Here is a 10,770-nt window from a genome sequence, read left to right on the forward strand (position 1 = left end):
TCCATCTATCTTCAATTCATCTAGCTATCTATCTATCTTTAATCTATCCAGCTACCTATCTGTAATCTATCTATCTGATTCTGATCTATGTATGTAAGAGGTATACGGTGTTGGAAGAGACGAGAGCCGTTTCTTCAGCGACTCGTTGGAAAGAGAAGAGAAGAAGGATTAGGGAAGAAAAGGGGCAACGAAGGACGCGGATCACTGAGAGGGGTGACACCTTGGTAGGTAGAAGAAGAATGTATGACGTCCTCACGCAAGATACATACACATACATATTCATCCGTAGAGAACACTAGAGAGAGGGAGACTGCAAAAGAAAGAAAACACTTCCCTCCAAGAGATGAAGTGTCTTCAAGAAGGGAGGGGAATGGGGGACAAGATCAAGATACGAAGAAAAGAACTTTTCACAGTCATGAGGTGTCAACAATGAAGAAGAATAGAGAAGGAATGAGAAAAGAAAGATCTTTTCTTACTGCCCTTCATAGAAGGTCTCTATATCCGCGTGATAGAGACGTATAGGGACCGCAACAGGATTCTCATAGACGGAGACAGCCTCGATGACTGGAACGAAGAAATTCAACTGAAACAAGCAAGAGAGAAAGACAGAAAGGAAGAAAAGCTACATGTAGATGGTACACAGGCGTGAAAGAGATCGATGGAAGATAGAACAACCTCTCGTTCTTTGCAAAGGTTCTTCTCCGCGCAAAAGAAGACCAAGACAAAAGAGAGAAGAGATCCGATAGCCCCTCGAGCTATCCAAGAAGAAAGAGAATGAAGAAAAAGTACTACGACTACTCTCGCAAGACTGCTAAAGACGACTGCCTTGAAACAGAAAGAGAGATAAGCAGAGAGTTTCGGTGTGTCTCTTTGTCTCTTTCTTCCAATCGTGCGAGATAGGGTTGAGAAGGAGAGGCGAAAGACGTGGAGAGGAGACAGGAAGATAACAAGGGAGGAGAATAAGATGATCCTGGAGAACTGAAAGACCCAGAAGGAGTTAGAAGAGGAGCACAAGAAGAAGAGAAGAAGAGGGGATGGATAGGAGAGAATTGTGTGACAGAAGAAGGAATCGTAGATTCACATGTGATTTGGTGGCATGGAAGATAAGAAGGAAGAAACCAATAGAAATACGGATAGGAGGGGAAAGAAGATTGATCACTGTTAGGAAGCAAAGAAGAAGAAGAAGCGGATGGAGGTGATGGAGGAGAGATCGGGAGAACAGGCATACGAGGAGAAGAAGAAGAACAACGAATTGATTCATGAGATGCGGGAGGTGAAGCCGATGGAAGATCGAAAGAAGAAATAGAAGAGGAAGAAGAACAAGGGAGGAAATCTGAAGGGAAGGTCGATGAGAGACAGATATCTCTCTCCAGATTCGGATGACGATGGGTATCATAGACGGTTTGTCCAGCGAATGAAGAAGAAGAACAAGAGGGAGAAGACGAAGTATCTTTGTTAAGAGAAGGAGGATAAGAAGATGTGGGCATTGTAGACGCGGGAATAGACGTTTTCTTTCTTCTCCTCCTAGGACGTCGACTCTTACCGCCTTCGTCAGCCTTCCCAGGGCTCCTCTTGGGTACTTGATTCTTCTCTGACGAACAGTGGTAAGAAGCACCTGGAGATGATAGAGGAGATGGAGATGAAGGAATAGCAGGGTGCTGCGTAGAAGGTGAATGACATCTGTGAGCCATGAAGTCTCTCGAAGACGAGAAAGAAGAGGAAGATAAAGAACTTACAGGAGGAGAGGAACAACCCCCGCGAAGACCTGAAGGGGAATAAGAAGGATAAGAAGAAGAAGAGAAACAGAAGTTTGATATGCTTCTTTTGTTATGACCTTCCATCTCGTTGAAATACACAGAAGGATTATCTTCCTCTTCTTCCTCTTCATCTATGCACTTTTCATCTGCCCATCTGAAAGATGTTTTCTTTTCTGTCATTCCATCTCCTTCTCTTTCTTCTCCTTCTTCATCTTTCTTTCTCTCATTTGGAGACAAGGAAGAAATGTGGTGTGTCTGTGACGTCGATAAATGCTGGACTCCTTCAGGGCAAGGGCCTTCTATCTCCTTTATCATCTTCTTCTTGTCGTTCTCGTTTTCTTCATTTCCTTGTCCTCCCTCCCCCTCTTGCTGTTCTTCCTCCTCCTCCTCCTCTTCTTCGTTTCTGTTGGCTGGGGCTCCCTCATCCTCGGAGATAGATAAGGCAGATCGAATGAAAGAGGAGATGACGTGAGCTAACGTCACCTTAGGTTTTCTCTTGTCTCTTGCTGTCTTGGCGAGATTTCTCTCTTCTTTTTTTCTTCTCTTCTCTCCTTCGTAAGTCGTAGAAGGATCCTGATGGGACAGAGAGACAAGCGTCTGCCGAGAGGAGGTTGTCGTACTATTTCCTTGAGGTGAAGAGAAGGAGGGAGAAGAAGAAGAAGAAAGACATGAAGAGACAGAAGCTTCTTCCCGGTTTTGCAGAGAGGTGGCATGGGGCGAAGGACAACAAGAGCAACAAGGACTTAGAAGAGGTGATGAAGCAGAGGAAGATGGGAGATGACATGCCCAGGAAGAGCAAGAAGAGAAATTTGAATGAGGGGGGTCAAGACAGAAGAAAGGAGAAGAAGAAGAAGTGGGAGGGGAAGAGAAGAAAGAAGCTGGAGAATGAAAGGGCGAGGAAGTCGTCATTTCCTGTAGGAGAGAAGAAGGTGAAGAAGAAGAAGAGGAAGAAGGAGACAGAGGAGGAGAAGAAGAAGAGGAAGAAGGAGAGATGGATTTCGAAGAAGAGAAACAACTTCCTGAGTTGCCTGAGCTTCCAGCAGGAGTCCCATATTGTTGGTCTAGTTGTTCCTGTCTCCTTCTTGTTAGGACATGTGCGGTGACCGTCTCTACGAACTCGCCCCATGAGGGAGAGAGGCGAGAAGAAGAAAAAGGAGAGATCTTTTTTGCCTGGTCAATTTCATTCTCTCTCAGACAGTGAGGGGTCGAAAAGGAAGCAGAAGAGGAGGAGGAAATGGAGAAAGAAGAAGAAGGAGAAGGAAAGAAGAAGGAAGGAGAAGAAGAGCTTCTCCTCATGGGACAGGAGATGGGCTGTTGGGGGAGGGGAGTTGAAGAAGAAAGAGGAGAAGCAGGAGGAGATGAAGAAGAAGAAGAAGAAGAGGCAGGAGAAGGAGAAGAAGAAATCGAGGAAGAGGCAAGAGAAAGAAGATGAGAAACAGGTGGACTAGAGGGAGAAGGAGATAACGAAGAAAAAGTAGAAGGAGATACATAGCCATACGAATAGGCTGAGGTGAAGAATGGACGAAGAGAAGGAGGAGAAAAACACCCTTGTAAGGAAGATGCTTGGACGCTCGCGGGCTGTATGCTTTGCTGAGTCTTTTTGCACGTCTTTTTATATCTCTTTTTCAAGTCAGAGTCTCTCCTATCTTGTTCTTTCTCTTCCTCTTCTTCTTTTACTTTTTCATCTCCCTCTTCTCCTTCTTCCCTGTCGCTGTCCCTATTTGCTTGCGACTGACGATTCGCTTCATCTTTCCTTCTCTTATCGCAGTCGTTGTCTCTCATAGAAGGACCTGTCTTTCCTACTGCTTCTTTTTCTTCTTCATTCCTGCTGAATATTTCACTTTCTTTACTTAGCTTCAGAGAAGGCAGCTGATGATTTCCATCCTTACTCCATGTCGTGCCGTTTTTCATCTCTTTTTGCTCTTCTTCTTCTTCTTCTCCATTCCTCTTCTCTCCTCCTGGAAATAGGTTTCTGTTCTCTTCTTCCCCTCCCATTAGATAAGGTAGGGAAGAGAAAGTCTTTTCTCTCGGTGCACGTAACTCATCATCTTGACGATTCGCTCCCTTCTTATGGAGTCTTGAACACCCCCAAGAATAGCACCCTTTCTCCGGGCTACAAGACTTGCACTTTTTCACCTTGACTTCTCTCGGCTCTCTTAGGCTACGATGACAAAGCATTTCGGCTATATGTTTTCCGATTCTCTTGTCTTTCTCTGCTTCTTTTGTCTCTCCGTTTTTCTCTTCTCCCCGTCTCTTCGATTCGAATGACCAAGGGAGAAGAAGTTTTGGTCGAGAATGACCTTGAAATTGTATGTTCGTCTCTAATCCCTTCTTCTTCTCATAGGACAGTGAGTATCTTCCTGTATCCAGGTGCACTGTATGTACACCTGAATGCAAGCACGCATTGGCGATCATCCTTTGGTTCCGTCCCTCGGATCGATTTTTTCTCTTGTCGTCTTCTTGTTTTGGAGAATTCTCTTCTTCATGTCCCAACTTCTTTTCCTCTTCTTCACATTTCATCTCCTTCGGTGCGTGCAAGGCAATTGTGCGTTGCATCCCGGCAGTTTCTTGGTCTTCTTCTATCCCCCTTACTTTTCTTCTTATTCGTTTCACTAGCAGGCTTCTAGATACCTCTTAACACACGCTGACTTCCTTTCTTGGTCTTCCCTGGTGCACCCGCTCTCTCAGTAACTGCTGTACTATCCCTCCCTAAAGAACTCTAGGGAACAGACTTGACTAGCGTTCCTTCGATCTTTCTGTGCCTCCCCTCCTGCAGATACGAGCATTACTTCATTTGAAGAGAGAGGAATACGTATCTGGCTATAGAACTCCCGTCTCTTATAGCCGTAGAGATATGAAAGAAAAGCAATAGACCGTCGTTGTGTTAGCCAACGATGAGAATCTCTCGGTGTTTTCTGGAGAGGGAGAGAAGAAGATATTTGAAGAAAAGAAGAGAGAACAAGAGAGGTCAACACAGAGACTGCTTCGCTAGTTCTCCTCTCAGAAGAAAAGGTAGTAGGAGAGGAGCAGCCATGAAGTCGGAATCGGCTGTGAGTTCATAAAGATGTCTTGCTCTTCTTAAGGGCTGAAGGCGGAGAAGAAAGAACATCTTTCTTTCCTTTCGCCTTCTTTTTGAAACCTCTCCCAGTGTGGCTCTTATTCGCTCAAGAAGAGGTCTTTACACCAGAGGCGATCGCATAGAAGGTTCAGCTGCTGTAACGTAAACAAGAATATATAGATCCTTGGGTCACAGAAGAGGTTGAAAGGAAGTTCAGAATTTCGCGTCTCTCTCTTAAGGTAGTTGCGGAGGTTCTCCCACACCCGTATACCCGTGAAGATGTGAGCTGCCTAGGGATCGAGCAAAGCACACCCCATTTCCTGTTGGATGCGTGAAGTCTAGAGACGTTTCTGGAGGACGTAAGATGAATGAATGAGGGATTAAGAGCGGTCTAGATATGACTCGGTGAATTTGCTAATAGATGAGCGCTTGACAAAAGTCAGAAGGAAGACCCGAACCCTCATCTAGGAAGAATCTTTCGAGAAGAATGTCGCTTGAGGTGGACTGTATGTACACCTGAACTCGTAGTGATTCGCAAGTGCGTTACTTCTCACCATCTTCGTTCTTCCCTCATGAGAAACCTAAGCTTCACATGTTTCTAACTCGTCCCTTCCTTCCCTCCTCGCGCTTTATTGAGTAAGTCTCTTCTCTTGATGACGAGCCCAGAGTTGTTCTGTCTCTCTAGAGCCACCCAAACGTCACAGAGCCGTCTACCGTCCATGGAGGTGAGGAGATCCGAACGGTCAGGACACGGGGTAGTCAATAAAGAGAGACGTGACGACTTACAAACGAAACGAGACCTTCTTGCATGAATTAGTTCCTTTTTTCTCTCCCTTTCTCTCTTCGTCACTCCCTCATTCACCTTTCTTCCTTTCCTATCAATCAGTTGAGATCCTTGAAGTATCGCTTTAAGACTATGAGAGATAAACTTCCAAAACGGAGACACAGATGGGCACGTTGATTTGCGTTGTCAGAAACTCTCTCTCCTCCCTTCAAACTCTTGTCCCTTTTCCTTACGACCTTGGAGAAGATAGACCCGTGCAGCCTCCTTTCCCTGTCGTTAAATGATGACGTATCTGCCCATACTGCGAGAAGTAAAGGGAAGGAACGATAATGAAGAAGAACCTATCCTACATCAGTCCCAATCCTGTTGGCGCTGGTGGAGGTGAAGAGGGAGGCGACTGACGAGAGATCGCACTCCGATGAAAGGGATGTAAGTCTCTAGAAAAGTAAACAGGACTTAGAGGGGTCAAGAAAGACAACAAAGGAAGACACGGCATGAATTGACACTGAAGTGTACAAAGAGAAAGACGAAAAAAAGCAACACATAGTAATCATACGAGGGGAAGGTAACACTGTAGTCGCCTGAGGTTTGTTCATGAACTGATTTATCTACGATTTATACATGTCTATGTATTTGCCAGAGGGTCTCACGATCTTTCAAACTCCATGGAGAAAGTAAGAAGAGAGAAAGGAAAGTTTCATGTTTCCTTGGGTCTGTTTACGTGAGAGAAAGATCGCTTCACGGGAAGCCTCCTTTTTCCGTCTTACTCTTTCACATGAGCTAAAGGACGGACTTTTGAGAAATCGAAGAAGATGACAAGAACAAAAAGAAGGTGACACCAAAAAAAAGACGACAAGAAGACGAGAGAACTGAGAAGGAACAAGAAAGTAAGAAGAAGGAAGATTCTGATAATGACGGTCAACGAGACTGGCATAACAAAGGCCTTGTCTATCCAAAAAACCTCTCCAAGCGGCGTGTTCGTAAGTCCCTCATACTTCTTCCGATATCAACCACCGCAACGGATGCTCACATATATCCAATACGCTTTTAAAAAATCGTGTGATTCTCTCTTTCCCCCCTTCTTTTAGCAAATCACGACGACAGTTGTCTTCTTCAGAGGGACTCAGCGGATGACTCAGCTGATTCCTTGTTGAAGAAACGAGTACATTCGCCAACATGACTCCGGCAATGGTGTGTTCTTTAGTCCCTCTGTCCTAAAGGAAGCGAAACAAACGTGGAAGGCACATGAGAAAGAATTCCTTTCTTGGGGTGTAGCTGAAAAACCCAATTCCTCCAGTTCCATGATGTTAACGAGAACAAAGGAGGGAGTCAGGAAGTTTCCCCGAACGAAGAAGGGACAGAAGAAACTGCGGCTACCACACTATTCGACCTGAAGGAGGTCGAGAAGTGGAGTAGAAGATAACAACAACCATGGCGCCACCACGAAGGAAGAAAGGAAGAGGAACGGGGAAGCTCTCTCGAAGAAAAAGTGGGTGTTCAAAGAGTGCTACGTGTGAACGGTCCCGTATTCACTTTGCCTAACCGAGGCAGCTAGTACGTCCGTTGAGGCACCGGTTTGGGTGAGTACTTTGGCATCTTTCTTCCTTCTTCGGCTCTCTATGAGGAGGGCGACATGGCCCGGGGTGAAGGTATCAACAAAGTCTAAGGACTCGTATGCTCCTTACTCTCTGTCGAACGTTTTAACCAGTGACAGAGTGGACTCACCTACGTATGTATGTACGTATACGATGTCGCATCGTGTGTCTGGTGATCTGCTGTTCCAGGTAGGTTTTCGTAAGCGGGAAGAAAGCGCTTCTGTTGTTAGAGCCGCTCAGCTTACACACGAGTTACTTAGGCAGCATTTACCTAGATTTCCTCTTATCCGTGCCATACGACTTCTCCTAGTCAAAAGCCTTGGGGTGGCCAGTTACACTCGAACCTACTGGAAAAGATCATATTTATTCCGGTGGCTTTTTTACCAGGGATCGAAAGACTTTCGTGCAGGAGGGCATGGGGCCCTGGCTCTTTCGGAAAGGCGGACCACCTTCGTGTTTAGATCCCCTCGCACTAAGTTTTCTGCTCTTAATATCTCGTCTTACCCGAAAAGCATAGGTTCGTCTCCTCCCCGGGTGGGAGGGGACGGGAGTATCGTCGGGACGGATCAAGACTGACCCAGTTGGAGTAACTACCATTCGAAGGAAGTAAAGACAAGTAGAAGACGATTCTGTAAGGGAGGGGAGAGTCCGTACACCCTGGCTGCCCTAACATGGGCACGCTTACTTCTAGTCCTGCGCCACGCACACGTTCTCGAATCAGTCAAACGAACCGAGTCTTCCTAAGCCTGGATGATGCGCCGTGACGAGCCCTGCCAACTCCGCCAGTCCAAGCAACGACCAGTTAAGGCAGGCAGCAGTTCAGTGGTGTGTCGGGCTGTCCAGGAAGACCGAAGAAGTCGGGAGCTTTTCTAGGGGAAGGCATCCGTGGTCATTCACGGGATGCCTCGTACGACTGAACAAAGAAAGAGAACGGCAACTGGATGGATTACAACGGGAAAGTTCACTGTGCGATGCAGATATGCGAGCAATTTCGCATCCGTATATCTCCCCTTTTTTTTCGGTGAGAAGCCCCGTATGCAAGGCACGAGCCCCCGACGGGAAAAACTCCCCAGAGACAGCTGTCTCTCGGCATCGCGGGCCAGTGAGGAGAGAAGGACGAGTTCCTGTGTGTGACAGAACTACCTATAGACTGCCCAGGGGAGACCGCGACGCGGGTTTGCCTCCGAGAAGACTGGCCTCTGCGGCGTTTAGAGAATTTGCGGGGGAAGAAGTTGTTCGCACACCGGGTCTCGCTTCTGAACAGTACCTCAACCGAAACCTTTTGAACTCCCGAAGATAGAAGACCACAGCATAAGCAGGGCCACAGAGGTGGCCTGGGAAGCATGAGGAGCACTCCAGTTCACGCGAAAGACTGCATCACCCTACCCGGCGAGACCGTCAATAGGTATAGCTCCACCAGAAAGAATGCTTGAGAATGCTCCAAGCAGAGAAGCTAGGGTAGCCTTCGGACATTCAGTTGTCAAGCGATTACCGTGTCTCTCTAGCGCTCTCTCTTAGAATAGAATTTCCCGCGGAACTCCAGCATAGTGTAGGCAACGCGGCAGCCCCTTGGCATGTCACAGTGAGAGTCACGCTAACGAGCCAGTTAATGGGCTCTGTGTCTATGCCCGCTGGAGTGACACGAAAAAGACATGGCGACAGGACTGGAAGTAAAAACGCGTTTGTATTGCCCTGGAAAGCCGACGACGCTGTAATGTCTGTAGGACACTGTACACGGCGGACCCAGACTTGGGAGGCAACTAGTTGCTACCTGTGAGAGTTGTGTTCCTCACTGTACCGCGGCTGCGAGAATTGACCCTTATGCGCGTACCAGGTAGAGATATGTGGTCCCCAGACCGGGGTATGGGTTTCCTACTAGCGCACTACACCAAAGGTCGTGACCCGTGTGCAAATCCGCCGGGAGTGGTCGAGCAACCGGTCCGGCCTCTCAGAGACGAGTTTTTGTGCACGTTGTGCAAGAGAGGCGTAAAGTTGAGGTCCGCCAAGAAGGGACGACGCCCTCGAGACAGGGGCCGGGCACTGCAGCTGGCGACCTCCAGCAGTCAGGACACTCGTCCCAGAATATGAGTGCTTCACGTGGCATGACGAGGCAGAGAAGGGTTTAACGCGTGCTGGAGTTTGTGAAGGCGCAAGAACAGGAACCCCGGCGCAGCAGGAAGATGCCTCTGAACATGATCCGGTCCGCCTGTATGCGTCTGGCACCTTTCCACATGTCTCCGCTTCTTAGCCTGCATCAGGTGCTTAACCCGAGGCCCTTCGGCGCGCCTGAGATTGACTGACGCCTGTAATATTTGCGAGCTGGGACCCAACACTCCGCATGCCGTAGATTGCGCCAGCAGTAGTTCCGCGCTTCCGCTCGGCGCTCGTGAAGATTCGCCCACCCGGAAATGTTGCACCGGCTGCACAGGAGGGGCGTTGCGAGGATCTCCGCCACCTCCGCCTGGTAGCATTACACGGCCATGACGGGATCGTGCTTGCTAAGGAACAAGCACCGCCTTTGACTGCGACTGTTGATCCCAGTGAGCTTCTATAAGGACTACCGCTCTTCAGGATTCACTGGAGGCGCAACGCGGAAAGGTGTGAATCCTTCATGAAGGTATCACACGCGACACACCAGTGGTAGCCAGCGATTGTCGCAACCTCGGGTGCGTTCCCAGATGAGTTTCAAGGACCGACCTTTTCTTTTCAACGGAAGTTGGATGTCCAAGGCAGTATATAGTGTATCTAGCGCCGTGCCTTGGAGGCAGGAAGGCGGTCGGGGAACTTCTCAGCGAACTTCAGTGCAGCGCACTCAGCCTGTGGGACAGCAGGCGGCGTAACAAGAGACGAAAGAAGTGTGTAGGGCATACACTGGAGATTGCAAGTTATCTCCTTAGGCTGAAAAGAAAATGATGGACGACTGACTGCTCGCCTACTACGCACAAGACGGTAATCGAAATGGCTTCATCGGCTCTGCGCCCTTTCCTCTCACCTAGAGTTTGTCCGGGCTCGGCAAAGAAGTGGAAGTAATAATCAGAAATGAAGGAAACGATGATGCATGTGAATTATAGTATCTGACAAGCCACGCCACTGCGGGTGCCGGAGGGGATGAGCCGACGGTCTCGGGGCTGAACTCCGATGTACGGAAGGAACAACCAAGGAGACGGACGAATGATTCTCTGGATTCTCGGCCACTCAGCCACCTGAAACTCCACATAAAGAGAAGCGCGCCTCATACTCACGAGACGAGATCACTGGAATGAAGACCGCGACGCGGTGAGTCAATGTAGAGATAGTTCCCGGAGTGCTCAAAGCCACGTGCAGCAGAAAGCGGCAGGACTGGGTTTGTCTGCTGCTGTGTTCTGACTATCCATTACTTCTCTGCTCCGGTGTGCTCTCCTCCTGCCTTCTCTACAAAAGACACTCTCTCCGTCCGTGTCTCTGTCCCTCAAGAAACAACTTCACAACAAACTCGCTCAACCACCTCGCAGAGAAACCTGTTTTCCTTCTTTCCTTTCGTTCATCATCTCCAAGAATGACCGTCGCCGTTTGGAGACGAGTAAGAAGGGAGGGGGG

The 10,770-nt window shown here is 48.2% G+C and overlaps 2 protein-coding genes across 2 annotated transcripts in view; both read right to left on the minus strand.

Annotated features, from left to right (window-relative positions):
• Positions 1-2,106, minus strand: part of CSUI_009756 (uncharacterized protein) — a 6,369-nt gene extending 4,263 nt beyond the window's left edge. Inside the window, exon 1 of the mRNA XM_068069865.1 lies at positions 477-2,106. Coding sequence (XP_067918159.1) covers positions 795-2,072 — 1,278 coding nt within the window. The 5' untranslated portion in view covers positions 2,073-2,106 and the 3' untranslated portion in view covers positions 477-794. The remainder of the gene's footprint in view (positions 1-476) is intronic.
• A 156-nt stretch (positions 2,107-2,262) lies between these two features.
• On the minus strand, positions 2,263-10,745 carry CSUI_009757 (uncharacterized protein; the record flags this gene model as incomplete). Its single annotated transcript, XM_068069866.1, has 4 exons — positions 10,187-10,745; positions 9,026-10,011; positions 7,699-8,107; positions 2,263-6,813 (listed from the first exon to the last, which is right to left on the minus strand). A coding segment is annotated over exon 4 (2,049 nt), but the record flags the coding sequence as incomplete, so codon positions are not given.
• Positions 10,746-10,770: the final 25 nt, after the last annotated feature.

This window comes from Cystoisospora suis, assembly GCF_002600585.1.
Source record: "Cystoisospora suis strain Wien I chromosome Unknown contig_5993, whole genome shotgun sequence".
In the NCBI taxonomy this organism is placed as follows: Eukaryota; Apicomplexa; class Conoidasida; order Eucoccidiorida; family Sarcocystidae; genus Cystoisospora; species Cystoisospora suis.